The sequence below is a fragment of the Mirounga angustirostris genome, unplaced genomic scaffold, assembly GCF_029215605.1.
Source record: "Mirounga angustirostris isolate CCGP_5_RB_7025 unplaced genomic scaffold, mMirAng1.0.hap1 SCAF_3, whole genome shotgun sequence".
NCBI lineage: Eukaryota > Metazoa > Chordata > Mammalia > Carnivora > Phocidae > Mirounga > Mirounga angustirostris.
Window position 1 is genome coordinate 130,554,250 of NW_026991711.1, and position 23,119 is coordinate 130,577,368.

General features: G+C 35.7%; 1 protein-coding gene across 1 annotated transcript in view; it reads right to left on the bottom strand.

Moving 5' to 3' along the window:
- Positions 1-13,839: 13,839 nt before the first annotated feature.
- LOC123839337 (sodium channel protein type 1 subunit alpha) overlaps positions 13,840-23,119 on the bottom strand; it is a 152,159-nt gene continuing 142,879 nt past the window's right edge. The window contains exons 24-27 of the mRNA XM_045868693.1: positions 21,722-21,859; positions 19,536-19,640; positions 17,731-18,001; positions 13,840-15,607 (exon numbers count right to left, since the gene is read on the bottom strand). Of these exons, the coding sequence (XP_045724649.1) occupies positions 14,430-15,607; positions 17,731-18,001; positions 19,536-19,640; positions 21,722-21,859 (1,692 nt within the window). The 3' untranslated portion in view covers positions 13,840-14,429. The remainder of the gene's footprint in view (positions 15,608-17,730; positions 18,002-19,535; positions 19,641-21,721; positions 21,860-23,119) is intronic.

The window sequence follows — 23,119 nt, forward strand, 5'->3', positions numbered from 1 at the left end:
AAACAGTGGTTCTCGAACTTGAGCATGCATCAAAATTACCTGGAGGGCTTGTTCAAACACAGATTGTTAGGTTGCCACCTACAAAGGTTCTAGTTCAATTTGGGGGCAGGGGGACTCAAAATATGAATTTCTAACACATTCTCACATGATGCTGATGCTGCTGGTATGGGGACCATGCTTTGAAACCTACTGCTTTAGTAAAAATTGTAAAATATGACATTAAGACTACTTATCAATCAAACTTGCTTCATCATTAGAGTATTATAAGGGACACAGAGAACAATTTAGATGCTATAATAATAACTGGCCTTAGTCTAGCATAGGAATGTCGTGTGGTATTTCAATAGTAAGAGCACTTTAGGAAGTCATAGTTTCTATACAGTTGAAGTTCATAGTTCTGTATAGTGCAGTGGATGGAATGAAGTTCAAGAACAAAAAACTTCATGGCTTCTGAAGCCTAAATTAGCTTAGGTCTAGACAAAACTTGATTTCCAAATAATTGATTTAGAAGATGCCTCAAGATGCATACCTGAAAATTACAGACCCTAAAACATGATAATTTATTTCCAAATAGTAATTCAGACAATGTCAAAGACACTCAATTTGGCAGGATAATCCGGGGTGAGGTTCTGTTTTAGAGTTGTATTGGAGACTGGGACATAAGCTCTCTCATGAAATACAGCCTTCCAAAGCAGAAAGAAAATCATTTTTCATGTGTTCCTAATAACTGGTGGTCTTTCTATAATGTTGTATCTTTTTCTCCTCCAGACAGTTATTCTATCAAAATCAATGTGTAGATAGCAGTCATCCCTTCTCCTGAAAAATCCTTTGTATATTGTCTTAAAAGCCTAGAAAACTAATGTAAGGTTTACATGATTTACCATGTTAATTATGGTAGTTTATTGTTTTATGCTGCCAGAATTGGTTTTATTCTCAGAAAAATAATGTTTTGAAACTAGAATGGACCTTGAAAATTCATGTCTTTTCAAACCCTGCATTTTGTAAATGAGATTCCAATGTTCAGGAAAGTTAAATGATGAGTTCAAAGCGTTACAGATTTTATTAGAAGAACAATATTTCTGGTCTTCTGGAAGAGTGATTGACAAACAGTAGCTTAGGAAGTTTGAAAGGTTAAGTAAATGTTTGGATCTAATGTTACATGTAGTAAAAAGTTATGAAAAAATGTAAACCAAGTTTTAGCAACATTTGTCTTTGGGCTTCTCATTTTCTGCTGTGTAAATTTTATAGGCTTGATTTTGTTACAATAATCATGTTTTACTATTGTAATGAAAGACTGAGATAATTTCTATTTCAGAAATAAATGTAGCAGTACTTTTCAATATTTTAAAAGAAAAACTATATTGCTGAATGAGATAGCTTATTTTAAGTATAATTGTTCATAGATAATTAATTTAAATTACATTCTTTATTTATCATTCATAGGCTATGTAGGAATTGAATAGCATCATCTGGGCTAATAGTGTTTGCCATAACTCCTCATTTTCATTCTCAAGTAGGCATTTTCTTTGAATAATAATGTGATGATATGTGACTCCTATCATCTGAAATATGGCATTGTTAAGCATGCTGCTTTGTGTTGGGTTCACTGCAAAAAAAAATGTATTATTGACTTTATGTTTTTGATCCTAAGTTTTAAGATGTTGTGAGAAAAGTTTTCGGTTTGCAATATCTATCCAAGTTGGTAGGTTATTAATTTATACAACTTTTAAAAAAGTACAGTGCTGGCACTATTCTATACCATGTGAGATGACTGTGGCTCCTGGCCTTAGAGGTCTTTTGGTTGTAGAAGTGTTTGTCCTGGAAGAGATGTTGGGAGATGAAAAATTAAAGAGTATCCTTTGATGGCCCCTGCTTCAAGGAGAAGCACCTACACCTAACCCAAATGTCTAATATAAACATGGAAAATGTGAATATCTTTGACCTAGAAAACTCAATTTCAGAAATCTATCCAACAGAAATACTTACAGATTTCACAAAAATACCAGAACAAAGATATTCATTACAGCCTTGTTAGCTGCAAAGCTAAATTGGAAAAATCTAAATGTGCATCAAGAAATGATCCATTAATTACATCTATAGAACGGAATGCTATGCACCATTTAAAAAGAATGAGGTAGATTTAAAAAATATTTTTAAAAGATTTATTTATTTGAGAGAGAGAGAGAGTGCATATGTGAGTTGGGGGAGGGGCAGAGGGAGAGGGAGAAAGAAAATCCCAAGCAGACTCCCCATTGAGCTCAGAGCCTGACATGGGGCTCCATCTCACTGCCCTGAGATCATGACTTAAGCCAAAATCAAGAGTTGGATGTTTAACCGACTAAGCCACCCAAGTGCCCCAAGAATGAGGTAGATTTATATGTGCCAATTGGAAATATACCCAAGATATATTAATTAAAAGGGCAAGTTGCAGAACTATGTGATATGTATACAACATGATATGTATACAATGGTATGCATACAACAATGCCTGGAGCGTTACTCAAGAAACTGTTCAAAGAAGAGAGCGGGAAAATAAGATTTTATACCTTTCTGTGCTGGTTTAGTTCTTTTTCTGAAATAAAAGGCATGTTTTGTTTTTATAGCCCAATCAAAAACAAACAAAACCACATCACACTTCAATAAAGTTTACAAAGACCAATAGGTACTGGTCCCTATCCCTATCATAACTTTTTAATTCTCGTGTTTATCATAAGATGCTATTTGGGTAGGAAAAAAGGTTCCATAGCCCTAAAATATTAGAATGGTCATTGGCGTAGAAGTTAATCTTCCCTGTGTGATCTCTCTTGGTATTGGTAGTCTGTATCAATAAATGACCATTCATGGTTCAGATTGTCCTGCACCAAGATACCATGTCCCAATTGCCAAATTCTTTATCCGAGGGCACAGCTGTTTTCCCCAGAGGAGAAAGGGGGATCTTTCTTAATTTTTACAAAGGTCTGTGTGAGCTAATTGTGTCCCTGATGTTCAAATTTATCATATGTGCTGAAGTTTAACTATTTTGTTCTGTTTATTCAGCCCAGATTGCTGGGAAGTCTTGCACCTCGAAGTATCATACTGAATCAAACTCTAACTCGGGGGTGATCCTTGTGCCAGCACATTCTGACCATTAAATTTTTTATTGGTTAAGTACTCTTACCAACTAATGATGAGTTCCTGAAGTCCTGGAAACTTACTAGGCTGCCTACCCCTAAGCAAGGGTTTCACAGACTTGCTAATCATAAGACTCTCCTGGGGAGCTTACCATAGCTTTCTCCTGCCTCATTCTAACAGCATAGCTCAGTAGATATTTTTTTCTAGAGATTTTGATGTAATTTGAGCTGAGGCTTAAAACTGTATTTTAGCTATTGCCCTGGTAGGTTTTTAGAATTAGGTAAGTTTTAAAAAAAGAAAGAAGAGAAAAGAAAACTGCCCTAGGATTGTTGAAAGGGAAGAGAGGTTATGTGATAGGCCCAGATACTTGGAGTCGCCATATTGAAGTTATCCTAGGATTGATTTGGACACTTAAGGCAGAGTCCAGGGAGAATGCCATGGAAAGACCTAGGTTTTGGTGTGGAAAAGAGAGAGTGTCTTAGAGTTGCAAGACATACCTGGATAGTATACTAAATTTCATGCAATTAGCTGCATACTGAGTTTTATTTTAGCAAATCATACAACCTCTGCTGTATTTGAATGAAGTCCTTCCTCACTCTCCTTGTCTCTGAAGAAAATTATTTTCAGGTATTTTCACCGTTCTCCATAAATCCTATTATCCATTTCCTTACGTATTTATATGATCACAATCTTACAGTTACTATCTATAGTTTGCTCTAGCATTGCACCTATTTTAGCTTATCAGTCATTATAACTCAACAGACTTTTCCCTAAGGTCAGGCAAATGGTTGCACTCTACAGTTGAGGTTGATCAAAGGCACAATCTGTTTGCCTTTAGAAATTTGTGTTTTCTATGACTGCAGGAAATACTGCTGAACAAGACATTTCTTCACCATCTTTGATGAAAGATGAGCATTAATAATGCAGGTAAGAATCAGGCCAAGTGATGTTGAAGAGAAAACAAGGTCCAGAAGCCCTAATTCCTTTTAGAGGAATAAATTTAAAATAGCAAGCTCAATAGTTCCACTCTAGCAAATAATGGGGTGAGTATTATACAATCCTTAAGTTCTAAACAGTTAAAAATCAATTTATGAACTCTTATACCTTGGAAATATTTATGTATATACGTATCTATACCTATATCTATTCTTTTTCTTTATAGGTAGTAGAGAGGTAGTGTACGTACTCTTATGGATGGATATAATCCTCATCCACTTAAATATTTATTATATATATCCAATATTACTAAAATATACTAACACTGATCTTCATTTGTAACTCTTGCGATGTCTTTTTATTACCTTATATATCTTGTGTATAATGATAGCCCTCTGATATTATAGTATATAAGTAAAGAGGAAAATATCTTAGAGGGGTAAATAATTCTTGAAAATAGAACTATTTTGAGCAATGCTAAAAATTAATTAATTTGTTCATTTGCTAAATACCTCCTGAAAATGTTCTGTGTGTAAAGCGCTATAGAGGATAGAAGGCATTTAAAGCCCGTCTCTGCCTATCAGACATTATCTGCTGTGTGTGTTCCTGTGGCGGAAGCGGAGAGGGAGGGTGGTCAGAGGAAGCAACCACATTCCAAACCACTGCATCCTGGCAGTTTAAGTGCCATATGAATGACATATATGAGGTGATCCTATGTCCTGGTTTGCCTGGAAGAGTCTGTTTTTATGCCTGTTGCTTCTGCATAATTGCTAATAGTCTCCTCCTCCTCCTAATAGCACTCTCAAAACTGTTTGGGTTTGGACATATACAGCAAAATCCCATGGAGGTTCATAGGAGAGAAAATCAAGAGATTACAAGAAACACTGAATCCCAGAGTTTGGGTTTGGTTTCAGTGGGAGGAAGTGAGATGAGGAAGGTACGTAAGGCTAGTGGTGTCTCATTATTGCTTTCCTGTAGCTTCTCAAATTATGTCTCTGCTTTCCCTTTCCTTTTCCTTAAAGTCAAAATCTTCTCTAGCATCTTCACTTCTACCTTAACTTATGTGACAAATATCTTAATGATTCTTCATTACTACACGTTGGAGCCAAAGTCCTGATATGCACTCAGGGCCCTTTATTATCTGACTCCTGCTTGCCTCTCAGTTGCTGTCAATACTCACTTTTCAAGGCGCCTGGGTGGCTCAGTTAAGCGTCTGCCTTTTGCTCAGGTCATGATCCCAGGATCCTGGGATCGAGCCCCGCGTTGGGCTCCCTGCTCGGTAGAGGAGTCTGCTTCTCCCTCTCCCTCTGGCCCTCTCCCCAGGTGTGGTCTCACTCACTCACTCACTCATTCTCTGTCTCTCAAATAAATAAATAAAACATTTTAAAAAAATACTCACTTTCACTTTATTGTGAATGCTCTGAATGTGCCATGCTGTTTCCCATTTCCATATGTGTCTTGGTCATCATCAGCTGGGCAAACGTGTATAGTAATTACTATATGCTTGGAACTGTTGATCTAAAAGCTTTATTTGTATTAACTTATTTGATCCTCATAAAAATTATTATTACCATTTTACAGATGACAAAATTGAGGCAACAAAGGGTTAAGAAACTTTTCAAGGTTGTTCAGCTAGTAAGCAGTATAGCTGATATTTGAATCCAGGCAATCTGTCTCCAGAATCTATCCTTTTGACCACTATTCTATAATATTTCTGCTGTTCAGACTGCCCTTCCCCTCTTATTCTTCAAACCCAGGCCAGGATTTTCTGTCATAGTTATTCCTATATCCTCCCTTAGAGTTACTCATCTATCCCTCTGTATACTCTGTAATGTGTACTTACTTATTTTGCTGAATTAGAAGGCTAACCCACACAATAACAGATATTGGGAAAGCAGGTTGATTCTGGGTAGTTTTGTTGGTGGCTGAGAGGAATAAAATGTAGTCAAATCACTTTGGCCTTATTAAGTAGAAAGTGATAGTTGAATATGCAAATATAAAAGACAAATAGAAAGTTGAAATTTCAGCATCAGCTCAGCAAAAGAGCTGATGGTGCTGTATAAATACAAAAGGACAGAAAAAGTTAAATGGTAAAGGCAAAGAATCTAAAATATAGGAAGAGACCTAGAATAGTTTTATGGAAGGCAAAGGAAGATGCGGTTTAATAAAGGTGTTGATGATGATCAACATCAAACTCTAATAATCTGTCAAATATAATAACGACTGAATAAAGATCAATGAATTTGGCTAATTGGAGCCTGGCAGGAATAGGACCCAGATTTGAGAGCATTAAAGAGAGAAAGAAGGTGTTTTGGAAGAATAAATATCAGCATTGGTTTAGTATTTGAATCTGTTAGAGTCACAATTTATATCAAACAGCTTGATGAAGAAAGATAAAACCTGTATCTTAATGCTTTCCCAAAATGTGCATGCCTGTGCACGTGTGTGCGCATGAACACACACACATTTTGGCAACTTTAGCACAGGATAGTGAATTCATTAATATCTTAATGAGCAAATTAAACTTTCTATAACAATATATTTTTTCATGAAAAATTTACACTTAAAATATAACTTCCTGTAAGTTATAAGAAGGTATTTACAAATGACATATCTGATAAAAGGTTAGTATCCAAAATATATAAAGAACTTATAAAACTCAACACCCAAAAAACACATAATCCAGTTAAAAATGGGCAGAAAACATGAGTTGACATTTTTCCAAAGAAGACATCCAGAGGGTCAACAGACACATGCAAAGATGTTCAACGTCACTCAGCATCGGAGAAATACAAAACAAAACTATAATGAGATATCACCACACACCTGTCATAATGGCTAAAATTAACACAGTTAAACAACAGGTTTTGGCAAGGATGTGGAGAAAGGGGAACCCTCTTATGCTATTGGTAGGAATGCAAACTGGTACAGCCACTCTGGAAGACATAGAGTTTCCTCAAAAAATTAAAAATAGAACTACCCCAGGAATTGCACTACTAGGTATTTACTCAAAGGATACGAAGATATTAATTCAAAGGGATACATGTACTTCAATGTTTATAGCAGCATTATCAACAATAGCCAAATTATGGAAAGAGCCCAAATTTCCATCAACTGATGAATGGATAAAGAAGGTGTGTATATATAAGTATATATAATGGACTATTACTCAGCCATAAAAAGAATGAAATCTTGCCATTTGCAATGTTGTGGATAGAGCTAGAGAGTATATGCTAAGTGAAATAAGTCAGAGAAAAACAAATACCGTACAATTTCACTCATATGTGGAATTTAAGAAACCAAACAAAGGGACATGGGGGGAAAAAGAGAGGCAAACCAAGAAACAAACTCTTAACTATAGAGAACAAACAGGGTTACCAGAGGGGAGGTGGGTGGGTGGGCGGGATGGGTTAAATAGGTGATGGGAATTAAGGAGGGCACTTGTTGTGATGAGCACTGGGTGTTGTATGTAAGTGTTGAATCACTAATTTCTACACCTGAAACTGTTACACTATACGTTAACTACCTGGAATTTAAATAATAATTTTGGGGAAAAAAAAGAACTTTTTGGTCTCCATCCCTTATAAGTAAAGGCTACATTCCTAGAAAACAAAACAAACAAAATGCTGCAGTTAACAGTTGAATAGCTCTGTGGATGTCTTTCCCTTCTAAGTAAAGATTAAATAGAGAAGAGGTAATTCATGATAACCAGGAATAGAGTATGTACATCTTTGCTCCATGTGGGTAATGTTCTTTGTTCCTATATCTATCTTTTGTAAGTATTTTCATCTTCTCCTCATAATGTTATTGATAATAGTCAGCATAACACTTTGAAAACTCAATGTGCTTAAGTCAACAAGGTTTTTTTTAGGTAATCTCTATACTCAACATGAGGTTCAAACTTACAACCCTGAGATCAAGAGTCATATACTCTACCAACTGAGCCAGCCAGGTGCCCTCAACAAGATTATTCACAGCCAAGTTTCCTCATCAGCATGACTGGGACCTGTATTTCATTTAATTTTAGCCAAGAGTGAAGGTGGTGAGTACAGAACCCTGATTTCAGAAGGTAAATTTTTAAAGGAATGAGATAATGGAACAGTGCATAAAGATGCGTCAGAGTTGAGCAAATTTAGTTTTCAAGATTGGAAGAACCAGTTTTGAAAGTGCAAAGCCTGACAGAAAGGATCAATCAAAAAGAGAGAATAAAGATATGAGAGAAGGTAAAGAGCTTATGGAGCAAGTTATCAGAGTGTGTAAAAATGAATGGGGAGAAATATCTCTGGACAGATAAAGGAAGGGAAAAGAGGCAGGGAGAGAAGGAAGGAGAAAGGAAGGAAAGCAAAGACAAGGAGCAAAAAAGGGAATGGAAGGAAAAAAAGGAAAAGGAAAGGGAAGGGAAGGGGAGGGAAGGAAGACATTTTTCACTGGAGAGGAAAGAATTTGAGAAAGTTCATGACAATGTCCTCGTGTTTCTTGGTGAGTAAGAGGCAGAGCTCTCCGCAAATATGAGGAGTGTTCTGAGGGGATGATAAAGCACTTGAACAACACTGAGTATGCATTTGGCATTGCAGATTATTCAGCTGTGATGATAAGCATTTCTTGGTGATGCAACTTCTCCAGCAACACTCGACTGCCTGGGATATTTTCCTCCTCCTGTGCCGGTTCATTGATAACCTCAAAGAATATTCCCAGGTTCCAGGAAGAACAGTCCTATCAGCTGCACCTGATTGAAGCAATAATATTTTTGATTATAAATATTTTAATAAATTTATGGTGATCGAGAAACATTTCTTTTCTTATAATAATATGAAATTCCAGTGCACACATGATAGAATATGCAATTACAGGACATATTTGCTGTCTTTAATACAGTTTCTATAGTTCTAAGGTAACTTTTTGGTACACACATATACAAATTTATGAGGTCAAGTAGTATTTGTCTACCCCAATGGTTCCTAGAATTTTGAATTCATGTACCAATAAAATACAAATGAGAGGACCAACACAAAGTCATCAATTTTTAATGTGGTCAAATAAAATATTAAAACAAATAACCCACTATTGTCTATTCTCACTGTAATTTCTTTCTTTTTAAAGTTTTTTGTTTGTTAGTTTATTTGTTTATTTGAGAGAGAAAGAGAAAGAGAGAGTGCTCAAGTGTGAGCAGGCAGGGGGAGGGGCAGAGGGAAAGGGAGAGAGAGAATCTCAAGCAGATTCTGTGCCCAGCACAGAGCGCAGACACAGGGCTCAATCCCACAACCCTGAGATCATGACCTGAGCCAAAACCAAGAGTTGGGTGCTCAACCGACTGAGCCACCCAGGTTCATCCTTAATTTCTAAAAAAAACATTTTAACATAAAAATGATTTTAGTCTTTGAAAATAATATAAAAGTCACATTTTTACAATGACATTCTTTAAATTGAGTACATTAAGCTTTATAAATATTTATGACGTTATTCTTAATTTTCTGGCTTAACTCTAGGCATATGAAAACCTTGTCATGGGTGTGCTGGTCTGTGGAACTGTGTTTGGACTATTACTTCATACCTACAATGTCTTGTCCCAGCTCAGACAGCCAATAAGCTGCTTTCTTTTATGATATGGATAAAATCACCAGAGTTTAGATCATAAAGTTCCAATTTAGGTCTATCTAGTTTCAAATACAGATGTCTTAACCAGTAGGTCACATATGTCTTTTAAAGTCTTCTTTTTTTGACAATATAAGGATTATCATAAAGGGCAAGAAATGTAATCATTTAAGTGACTTTAGAAAGATGACTTCCAGAAAAAAAGAATTGTAGTTAAAATACAGTATTCTTTGAAGTAATTAGAGATAGGATTTCTAATTTTGAGGGTAGAAATAATCAATTCTAGGACACAAAAATCAAGTGATAGAGTGAACACACATACATACACACTTCAGTAACTTAACAGGAACAAAAAATTCCTCCCTTCCCCAAAGATATATCATGTTTATTTCTATATCTATCTATATATTAAATATACACATATACACATAATTCATTTTCTTTTGAACATATTTTCTTTTGAGAGTGAGTTGTAGACATCATCCCATTCACGCCTAAATACTTTAGTGTACATTTTCCAAGAAGAAGGACATTACTGACAGTTATGTAATAGCTGCCTTAGACTTAATAAAATGAGAAAAATCAACGTTCATATATTAATTAATCAACAGTCCATATTCAAACTTAGTTTTCCCAACAATATCCATAATCGATGTTATTTTCCCAGTCTAATATCCAATACAGAATCACGGATTGTGTTTAGTTCTCAGGCAGTTCCTGACCTTTCTTTGTTTTTCATGACCATAACATTTTGAAGAATTCAATTCAGTTATTTTTCAGAATGCCTTCAATTTGATTGAATTATATAGTTATATATAATTATAGTTAAATTATAGTTAAATTCCTTATTTCTGGATAGTGTGATGTATCTTTTTCAGTGTAGTTGGCCCTGTAATTGATGATATCTTTGAAGGTAGTATCTTCTGGGTTTCTCCACTATAAACTCTTCTTAAAAATTTTTAGTTAATGAAAAAGAGATACTTTGAGACAATGTTAATTTTCCTATTCCCCATCAAACTTCCATTCATGAGTTTAGTGTTCATTATTCTTGCATGAATCAGTTGTCATTATCACGGTTGCCAAATGGTGATTTTCTAACTCCAGTATTTCTCTTACACTTGTTAGTTAACTTTCACCTGTAAGAAAGAGATTTTTGCTTTTTTCCATTTATTTATATCAGCATATACTTGTAGATTCTTATTTTATTAAATGGGTTATAATCTACTACTATCGTTATTTATTTTGATTCTCAAATTCCCCTGGGTTTGGCCAGTGGGAACCCCCTTCAACCTAGTGTCTTTGTCCCACTGATGGGACTCATTATTCCTTGAGCCTTATATTACTTTCTGGCACAACAAATATTGTGCAAAATAATACAAAAAGGAATAGGGTAATTTATGATTATGTTTCACCAGCTCTTTTTGTATTTTGAAAAATACCAGTAAGTGTGGTGCGGATATGGAGTATTAAAAAAAAAAAAATCTGTAGAGATTCTCCTATAATCCTTATTTGTGTTGTTGGAAATTATTTTCAGCCACTAATAAATCAGAATTAATTGTCGTGATATTATGAAGGGATGAGGCAATAAGTGTAGAAGGATAGGAGAAGCACTGTGCATGACCGCTCCTTTGCCCGTCAGGGCCGTGTCCCCCCTCCTAGATTCACAACAGAGATTTTACTACCCTGATGACAAGTGAAGGCTTCTCTTTCCTCATACATTAGGTAAGTTTTTTAGACTGTCAATCTTACTGTTGGGACTGCTCTGGTAACATTTCTATGATCTCTATGAATAGAATTCTTTGCTTGGCTTTATTGTAGTCCCCCAGTTCCAATTCCTTTATCTACTTTTATCTACCATAGCCAGTTAGGTTGAGTCTCCAAGCAGACCTAAAGCAAATCTTCGCCATTTGTCCCATTAAGGAAGCTATGTAATTACTGTGTCATCCAGACAGGTGACAGATGAAATAGAGAATGTTTTCATGAAGGGGCCATTTGAAAGGGTGTCAGCAAGATTGGGGGAAAGCTGCCAGGAATAGGGAAGTCCAGCCCCAGGTCTAAGGGAACAAGTAGGGGAGTGATGACCACCCCCCGGGGTAGCTTTTGTTGTAGAATGTGATTGTCTGACTCAAAGTATATATGTTGATGAATGCACCACTGCCAACTGAGGGCAACTCAGCAAAGAAGGATCTGGGGAATAAACACCCAAGTTCACTCTCTCCCACTGGTGCTTTCTTTGCTGGTGCTTCCCAGTTGGGAGCCAGAGGGTAATGGAGCCCAGTGATGTAATGCACAAAATCACCCTCCCACAGAGCAGGATGGAGAAGCATGGAGAGTGGTTCTAGAGGAGCAAACAAAATATCACACGGCAACTTTTAATTTTGGAAATATAGATTTAAGGGCTTCTTTTTGTACCTCAAAGGGCCATCCACCATTGCTCTGGCTCCCATACTTCTTTTCCACGTAGAGCCACTGGCTTATGCTCTGGTATTGGTTCCTTCTAGCAGAGCTCACACCCTACTGCTCGTAGACCCTAGGAGGTCATTCCTCCCAGTCCCATTTCTACCCCAGTTTTCTTACTGTCAGCTCAGGTAGACCTGTTTGTGTGTATATTTCCCTTTCTCCCCTAATTTGTAGAATAAAATACCTTCATCTTCTCATAAAATGCTTTTAACAAAAAGTAACTGGGCAAACAATAAAATAAAAAATGTAATCTTTATTAGTTTTGCACATTTTTAATGTTGGTTAGCATCATTTAGGGTAATAGTAGCATTTTTCAGCATGCAGTTCACGAATACAGTTTATCTAAGTAATTTTAAGAAAAAGAGGAGCCTATGGTTTGCTTCTGTAAGAAACACAAAATGTCCTGATGTAATTGTCTCTGTAAGTTCACTACTCTCTGTTCTTGTGGGAAAAAAAAAAAATTGCAAAACCCGCATTATATTTAGAGCAATCTAGAGCAGCATGACTCCAAAGCAATGAAAACATGAACAGAAGTTAGAATGAAAAGGACAAAAATGGAAAAAAAAAAAAGCATTACCTTCAATCAGTTTGTGCAGGCACTACCAAAAATGTAAATAAAATTTTATACCCTTTTCCAATTGCAGAGCATAATTTGGACGTGACTTGTGAACATATATTGCCCCTTAAAATTATGAAATAAGCTAGAATTAGCAAATGTAATAAAAAAGCAGAAATCTACAACTACCCAGTCGTGTTTTTCTTTTCTTATTTAGCAAATGTCTTCCATGAAAAAGTACTATGGACAGAAAGTAAGAAAAGTGCTTGTGGTATCAACCCGAAGATAATTTCCTCTTTAGATTTATGTACATAATGCTGAAAAACAAAATAAAATGACTTTGTACAGTATTTATATTTGCTTATAAAATCCTAAACACATTTTTTAACAGGTTAAGCAGTGTGTGTTGTTGTCTGTACAGTCTGGCTATACACCATATGTTATTCACTTAAAATTTAAAAATAACCCAAAAGCTGTTAAAGTGCTGCAAACTATTGCTTAATGACTTAAAGAAATGAGATCCGTTGAACAATTTCCTTGACTTTGCCACTGACATATGGTTTCTCATAAATGAGATTCTGAGCAGTGGGAGAAAGCAGATACAGCAGCATGGTAATATAAACATGCACTGATAGCATCCAGATTATCTATAATGGTACAGAATACATTATATTACCTGTGTAAAGCTTGCACTCTACATTTCTTGTGGTACATATTTGATGCAATAAATACTGTGCTTAGGTCATTATTTGTTTGCCCAAACGTGCACCACAGGGTAAAATGACTATTTACATAATAAATAGCATTTCATTAACATACACAGTTGTCAACCTTGCTGAGCTGAAGATGGCTAACCAAAGTGCAGGATTAAGCAGAAATTTATAAAGGGTTCTTTTGGTCAGTCTTCAGGGGAGAAACAATGCTCATTTCTCAGTTTTGTTTTGTTTTGTTTTTCAATACAATAAACAGAAACACAACATTTATGACTCCAGACAGTTGAAGGAAGTTTGCACCTGCTAAGATTTAATGGCCTACCCCCCAGAAATGATCTACTTGGTCTGGGGGCTGGATTTGACAAAACAAGATCAGCAAAGCACCTCCAATTATCACCCAATTACCCCTCCCAGAAACATGGATGGAATTTAAGAACTCATTGTTTTCCTTGTGACTTGTTTTTTCATGCATGATCTCTAAGTGCAGCATGCCCTCATGCACACCACACCTTTGTGCAGATGGGAGGCCGTGTGATTGCGCTAACCCCCAGTGGCTTACCTATTGAAGAGGCCCTTTGTCTATTTCACAACAGAAACCCCATTTACAAAAATAGTCACATATAATAAACAACATATGGATTAAAAAAAAGATGAATCCCCTAACAGATTTTGTAAAAATGTGACAAATGTGGCAGTTGAAATGCAAAGAGTGGATACAATTACTACACTAAAGTGTTTCATGTTAAACAACCCACAAATTATAGGTTTGCACCCCTTTGAACTGGTCCTTACAGTCTGAGTAGCCATTTTGTCTCTTTATCTTCAGCAGTGTCAGCTGGTAGTGAGAACAGTAACCTCCTGTCGAGGTCGTCTTCCCTTTACACAGAGTTACAGTTTTCTGACAAGGGGTCACTGTCTTATTGTAGGCACAGACCTTAAGTAGATTTGTGTAAAAACAGTCAGTTTGGCATTGACCTCCCAAAGGAGTCCTGTTGACAAAAATACATCACCTTCACAGGCTGTAAACAATTTGTCACCCAATTATTCTTATTTATTTTCATTTATTTCCCTTTGCCTTTTTCATCTTTGCCTTCTTGCTCATGTTTTTCCACGATTGGCTTTGTTACCCGATCATAGGAAGGTGGACAAGCTGCTGTGGACATGGTCAGTTCAGTTTTTTCCGTAATCGAGTTTTCGTTTATTCTGTCAATTATCAGGTCTTCTTTTACAAGAAGATTAGCCCCACCTTTGATTTTATTTTTATTATACGTAAATGAAGCTTGTTTTACAGTTCGCTTTAGAAGGTGGCGCCTGTAAGCACGCTGAATAATCATGGCAGACACCTCCTCTTGTTTCCGTTTTAAAGTCGTAGTTATTGGCTGATAAGAGACCTTTGATGGGTTGGAAGCCATGAATCGCTCTTCCATCTGTATTCGCAGAGCATCCATCTCTCCACTCTCTCCCAGAACCCGCTTTGTAAAAGCAAATAAGATGTCAAGACAGTGGATTCGGTCACCACTGACCATAGGCAAATCCATGGCAATGAGCTGGAGTTTGTTCGGTTGTGGCAAATTGAGGGGGGGTTCGAGAGCAGCGGCAAACTGAGATAGTTTTTCAAATTCCATAAACTGGGTGGCATCAGGATCAAACTTCTCCCAAACCTCATAGAACATCTCAAAGTCATCCTCACTCAGGGGCTCTGCACTTTCCTCGGTAGCAACACTGAAGTTCTCCAGGATGACAGCGATGTACATGTTCACCACAACCAGAAATGATATGATGATGTAACTGACAAAAAAGAAAATCCCCACAGAGGGGTTTCCACAATCTCCCTTAACTGAGCTTCCAGGGTTAACTTTATTAGGATCACAATCAGGGGGCTTACTGTTGAGAATAGGTGCTAGCAATCCGTCCCAGCCAGCAGAGGTGGTAATTTGGAACAGGCAGATCATGCTGTTGCCGAAGGTCTCAAAGTTGAACATGTCATCAATTCCAACTTCCCTCTTGACATAGGCAAAGTTGGACATTCCAAAGATGGCGTAGATGAACATGACCAGGAAGAGCAGGAGGCCGATGTTAAACAAGGCAGGAAGGGACATCATCAGGGCAAAGAGCAGCGTGCGGATCCCCTTGGCCCCTTTGATCAGACGCAAGATTCGACCAATCCTGGCGAGCCGGATCACTCGGAACAGGGTAGGGGACACAAAGTATTTTTCTATCAGCTCAGCCAGAAACATGCCTATGGATAAAAAATGAGAATATCAACCATTGAAGAAGTTATCCATTAAAATAACAATTACAGTTCTGTTAGGTCTCCAAGGTAAAGTTTAGAGACTGACATTCAGTTACATAACCTTAAATGTGACATGCATGTAATATATATAACTGTATATAATATATATTATAAATAAACCTTAATTTTGATATTCCATATTAAACTCAACTCGGTATTTGTTATAGACTAAATTGTGTCCCTTCTTCCTCACTGCCCCTCCCAATTCATGTTTTAACATATGAATTATTTAACATATGAATTATATGAATTTAAGCCCTAACTCTCCAATGCCTGGTATTTGGGGATAGGGTTTTGAGGAGATAATTAGGTTTAGATGAGGTCATGAGAATGGGGCTTTCATGATAGGATTAGTTCCCTTATGAGAAGAAACACTGGAGAACTTTCTCTCTCCCTGCCATATGAGGACATAGTGAGAAGGTAGCCATCTACCAGCCAGGAGGAGAGCTCGCACCAGAAACCCACCATGCTGGCAGCTTGATCTCAGACTTCTAGCCTCTAGAACTGTGAGAAAATAAATTTCTGTTGTTTAAGCCACCCAGTCTGTGGTAATTTGTTATGTCTCTCCAAGCTCAGACAATATTCAATAACAATTTTACAATACTTTTTGTCTTTGAGGGATGTCTAAAGACTACCTTTAGCTTATACAAAATTCCAAGACTAAGTCTAAAATAAATAAGTTAAAAATTATGAAGTCTGTCTGAACAGCAATGGCCAAGGGTATAAGTACACACTTATATGAATACATTTTTTTTTTCTGAAATTGCCTATTGAATCCTTATCTATCTAAAAGTATCTGCAATTTTTAATGCTATTTTCATCTCTCCATGAACCTGATACTTGCCTAAACTTCCATTATATATATATACACACACACACACACTCTGGTACATTTCTAAAAGGATCCTAGCTGAAGCTCTTACTGGTCTCCTGTGTCTAATGTTAGTCTCTCAGCCTGTTTCTTTTAAGCCTTTTTCTCCAATTGCCTTTTAAATGATGAAATAACGATTGAACTGAAGAGGAGTTCAGGAAACCGAGTGCTTTCAAGTTACACTGTCTCATTCTATAAAGAGTAAGTTAGTCTAAGTATGTGTGGGTGTGTGAGAGAGGGAGAGAAAGAGGAAGACGGAGTAAGAGAGAGAAGAGAGGTGAATACAACCTTAGTACCCTTTCCACAACTGATTACACCATAGATTGGTGTGGAAATCAAAGGCTACCTGCAACATATGAGTTAGATATAAGACCAACTTCTTCAGAGGGGGTAATGGAATGAAAATCTACCCAACAGAGGTGCCCCATATTGAATGGTAAGGTGTTGGCCCAATCATATTATCTGGTTTAGGGAAGAATGAATACTTCAGGCCCCCAGATAGACTTCATCACTTCCCTGGAGCTAGAGTTGTATCTTTAATGAGATGAGCTATTGCTCATGTGATGTGTTGTACATTCCTGACTTTGAAGTGTATGACTGATAAAATGATGTCCTATACCAGCTCACATCCTCTTGTGCATCATTGCTATAACCCTATTTCAAAGTTACCTAGAAAATCTCTACCTGATACCCTTAAAGAAACTACCATCTGTATTTGCTAACATTTTGTTCTTATCTTTATTTTCTTTCACTCTATGCCTTTCTTTATCTTGCCACCAGCTTCCACTCCTATCTATATCCTGATGGCCCTATGTCTGTATATCCAATGTAGTGTCTCTCTCGAGTACCAGACTCAATTTCTAGTTCTCTTCTCAACAGAGCATTTAGATGTTATACAAATTACTCAATCTCGACATGTCACAAACATTTTTATCTTAGTTAATAGCACATTCCTAGTTCAAATGAATGGGAATTTACCATTAGATTCACCATAATCTAAAATGGTTAGGCTAGGATACAATTCTGTACATATAGTAGGAGCCTCATTTTGTAAGAAAAATAAACACACCTGGATGAAATACATAAAAAATTTCAGAGGAGTTATTTCTGAGTGGTGGCATGACCTCTAATTTAAACTTGAATGTTCCAACTTTTACTTTTCTTAAACAGAACTTAAGAGATTTTAAATACTTCTTACCCACAATGGAGAGAATGACAACCACAAAATCAAAAATATTCCAGCCTATGGTAAAATAATAATGGCGGAGGGAGATGAGCTTCAGCACACACTCTCCAGTGAACAACACAATAAACACCAGGTTGATGCGTGACAAAATGCTAGTCACATATTCACTCTGGTCATCTGTTTCTACCATCATTGTGACCATGTTGAGACAGATAAGAATCATGATGCTTATGTCAAAAACTTGTCTGGTTACAAAGTCAAAGACCATTCCTTGAAATTTGTTCTGTAGGGAAACAGAAATGCTTTCAGCAACAAAGGAGTTTTCCTGTACATAATAGCATCTGCATAAGCACTTTCTGCATTGATTAACTTTCTAATATCACACATAGTAACCACTGACCCTGAATTTTGTAAAAGATGGCTTACACATTAATTTCTTAAACTTAGCTATCGAAATTTCTATTTACCAATATGTATTCCACACAATAACAATCCTTGTCAAAAGGGGATTTCTGATAAGAAACATTGCATACTATACACTTCACTCAGAGGCACAAAATGCATATTAACATATTAAGATTATGAGAAGTTAAGAAACCTGCTTAATTTTGTTTTACCAGAATATCCCATGATCAGTTGGACCATGCAGCCATTTCAAAACATAATATCTATTAACATTCCATCTGTCTTATTCTCAAAGATTTGTTAAGGGGAGCTTGGAATTTCAAGAACACATTTATAACATTATGCATTTAAAGCCTATGTATGGCAATATTGATGTTCTTTCACCAAACAGTCCTTGCTGCTTGACACGGAATGCTGAGCCTACACAGGAATAATCAGACCAGAATGACATTCCTTATTCTTTGATGTCAAAAATTATGTCTCTGTCAATGATCTGTGGCTCTGCTCCCCATTTCTGCCACTTTTAGTCCCTGCAGGCCATTGTCTGGCTCATTTTCCAAGGCCACTCAGGAACTCTGAAGATATCTTCTAGCTTACATTTTCCTATACATAGTTCACCATTTCTACTTCCAGTGTTAAGGCTTACCAGAGAACAGTATGTATTTCTCATCATTTTCAAGAAGGTAACTGTTGGCTAGCACAATATGAATGTTCACTACTATTTTGTTCCGTAATGTACCCCAGGAATTATTTTAAATTCACAGATCATCATCACAAAAATCAATACAGTGTGGGATAAGCCTTCTCCATTTCACTGAGTTGTTTGGTTGGTTCATCACGGAAACATGAGAATTGTTATTTATCATCATGAATTGTATTTATTGACCCTGACTTCTGAAGACATTAGTAACTTCTAACTTTACAGCCATATATACGAGCAGTAGATACTAGAATTCTTTTGTTCCCCACCCAGTACCTCTAATGGAAAATAAAATGGAAGTAAGATGTTATTTCACTCAACACTGTCAGTTTGTTAATCAAGCAGAAAATTGCGTGTATTTTAACCCCATCCAAGGTTTACTCCTCTCTTTAAGGTTACTTGGCAACTACTCTTGAATTATATGATCAACTTTTTCTTGTACATATCACCTACTTATGTGTCTTTGCCATTTAGTTTGGATTCTAGTTGTGTAATTAGAAATCCCCTGAAAATAGGGTGCATTTTTCTGTTTCTTCTTTTTTTTGGTGGTCTCTCCCTTTTTAAAAATTTTTTACCATTACCATAAAAGGTATTAATTAATGAAGCTCTAATTTTTGCTGCTGGAAATGTTAGTTGCTATCTCTTCTGAGAGAAAACCCATGCAATTTTTTGTTTTTGTTTGTTTTTTCCCATATCATTTGGTATTTCTTACTCCTGGTCGAGGTATAGGCTTTTGTGGCTTTTTCGATCCTAATTTTTTCATTGCATTATAGTATTTCTTCTGTTCTTCTGTCATAAAGATGTCTTGGCCTCCAAAGTATAGAAAAGAAAAATAAAAAACTGGTTAAAACTGTGTCCTTTTGCACGTGATTTTTCAATGTTAAACTTAAAACAGGAAAGGGACAGTTAAAAAAGGAAATGGATAATATAATTATGCTTAGAATTTTGAATTTGAAAAATAAGAAATCTATTTTTTAGGTACTACAATATTATTTAATTCTCTAATTATCCAAAATTGACTTTATTATTTTCATTATTATTTTATGGCAGAAAAAAACCCAGAAACTGAGAGGCTAAATATTTTCCCCAACACCATATACTCAGTGAGTGGTAAAATTTGATTCACTGAGAAATGAAATGCTCAGTTCCTAACGCTATACATACTGCTTTTCAGAAGTTAAAGACAATGATTTTCTTACTCCAGTGTAGCAGTGCATTATAGTATGTATATTGCAAGATGGGTTAAAGTTACTCATAAAAAGCCACTTTCACTCTGCCAAGAATTGGAACAAATGGATAAAAAGGAAATGGGCTAAGTTGGTAGAAGAGTTGGGGATACATCAGAGATCATTAGTATGGCAAGGATGTGATAGGCCGGGAGACACAGAGGATTGCAACTCAGGCTAATAAGTGAAATAAAAGCCTGACATTGACCATAGAATATTAATAACAATAAAAGGGGATGGGGACAGGAATGTTCTATAAGCATCTCATACAACAGAAGCACTCATAATAAGAAAATATACTGAATAAATAAGATGAAGGAATAGTAAGCAAAGGAAGAAATAAAAATGGCAAAAAGCACTCAAAAATATGTTTAAACCTACTAGCAATAAAGGACATAAAAATTAAAATTAAAAGCAAATTTTCATTTATCAGATATGAAGTATTAAAAAATAGAATGTTTGATGCCTATAAATTAGCAGTGACCTGGGCACATCTGTACGGATGTTATTATGAGTATGATTATGAGTATGATCAGGCATATTATTTGGGGGAAGCAAAATACTTCAGAAATTAGTCAAGAAAATAATTAAAGATTCATTTTTTTTTGATTAAGACTTTTGACAAGACACTACTTAAATCATTAAAGATTAGAAACAACATAAATCATCAATTTGTTGGGAGATGGTTAGGTAAATTACGTTAATGTATATACAAAGACTTAACAGAATGGAAAAATACTTACGTTAAGTCAAAAAGAGAATTTGTAATTATACGCAACACCTTTTTTTTTGTTTTGTTAGTAGTCTCCACGCTCAGCGTGAGCTCAACATCGAGCCCAACACTGGGCTTGAACTCATGATCCTGAGATCAAGAGTCAGAGGCCTAACTGACTAAGCCACTCAGGTGCCCCAAGAATTTATAATTATAGATAAAATAATTTTGATACTAAGAACATATGTAGAAAAAGTATGAACAGAAAAGCATAAAATGTGAACAGAAAAGCATAAAAGTGTACATTACTCCCAAGTAATGATATTTCTTTACTTTTCATATTTTCCATATTGTGCAGATATAATTAGGATGATAAAATGGGCTTTATAAATGATAATAATAAAATAAAGAGCTATTCAATTCAACCTGGAACTAATAGTTTATAATTAAATATCAGGGAGAAGGAAGTGGAAATTATACAAGGAACCAATGAAGGAAAAGAAACACTAGGAGAAGTTTATGTCTTAGGCTTAATTTATTGCAAACATTCTAAGGGCTTTCACTAGAATGTATAGTTTTAGGAGGGGAATTACAGGGATAAAACAAGTTGACCTTGGAAAAGAGGCATATGCTTGAGTTCTTTTCTAGTTTTTTTTTTTATTATTAAAAAAATTATTCTTTTCCAAAGGATTGAAAATGTGGCCCCTGGCTCTAAAAAAAAAAAAAAAAAAAAAGAGGCGAGAGGTTTTGTGAAGTTATGTACAGGAATATGGAGCACAGTTGTTCTTGACTTTCTATAGTCTGAAAGAGATGGGCAGTGGGTGGCAGAAGGGAAGGATGCAAAATAGATTTTAAAATATATGCTCACTTGGCTTCTGAATCAAAGTATTCATTTAGGGGAGAAAACATTTCAAATAATTTTACAATCTTAGTGGGAGAGAAAATATTAGAAATACTTATCTTCTTTTTTTGCTGGTTGAAATTATCTATGATGACACCAATAAACAGGTTCAAGGTGAAGAAGGACCCAAAGATGATGAAAATAACAAAGTAAAGATACATGTATAGACTTTCCTCATACTTAGGCTGGAGTTCCACCTACCAAAGGAGAAGAGTTTGTAAAATATCACAATACAATTTGTTGCTGGAAGTCGTTGGTGCTCTTTTGCGAGAATAGAAAAGAAAATGCCTAGTAATACTTAGCAGTACTTTTCTTTTTCCCTCTGAATCAGCTACAAAGTCTCTGAAATTAGCCTTTAGAGGTATTTTCATGTAAAAAAAATGTAATTATTAGAACACTTTAGAATCTATTTTTATAATTATAAATATAACTAGTACCTTGCTATTCAGATAGTAGAGTGGTAAATTTGGTAAATTTTTTTAGTACTGAATTTCAATAATTTAAAAATTATTAGTGAAAAATTTTATTTCAGAAAATATGTATAGACTATCTTAGACACAACCATTTGTGTATGCATGAATTTATTTGGCAAATGAGAATTGAGTTATTCATTTAGATGTTCAGCATCATACCTTTAACATTACAATAGTCATTGAATTTTTTAGATTAAGTAAACATAACTGGACATCCATCTTATGAATCCTCAATTGATAATTTAGTCTTTGGATTGTACTTACAGTAAGTTTTCGGTAAGCTACCACATATCACATAATAAAGGGTAAATCAGTCACGATAGGTAGTTCCCTAAAAATTCATGTCCTTCTAAAGATAACAGAGTTAAAACCAACCAAACACACAAAACAAAATTGTGGTAACAAATGAAATAACATAACTCTGGAGGCTATCAGGAAGGTACTCAACATAAAACTAAAGCCACTTATGGAAAGTATACACCAAAAAAGATAAGTGAGCTCTATCGGGTCAGTTAAAGATTACAAAGACAGAAATTATTTTTTGTGATAACAGACTAAACAGATTGGATTTCGGAACAGAATGATGAAGACTAATAAAACATACTAAATTTTTACAAAGTTTTGAAGAGCAGAGTTGGAATAAGCATGGGTTTCAATTCTCTCTTTGAAGCCTGGAAGAGGCTATTATAGGAGAAACCAAATAAAGTAGGTCTTTCCCTTGGTGATACAAACTTAAAGGAAATGTTGACCACTGAAGTGATAACATCATTGGTAAAGGCTCCAGTACATTTATGGATGCTAAAATCATGTAAAAAAATGAATTTGAAAGGGATTATTATAGAAATCTAAGGCTGTGTGGACAACATCCCTAACTTTTCACATTGTCTACTTATGGAGAATTAACTATACATTTCAACTACTGATAGCAATCATATATTTTTTCACATTTGCTCCTACACACCAAAGCTGTTGTTGATTATATAA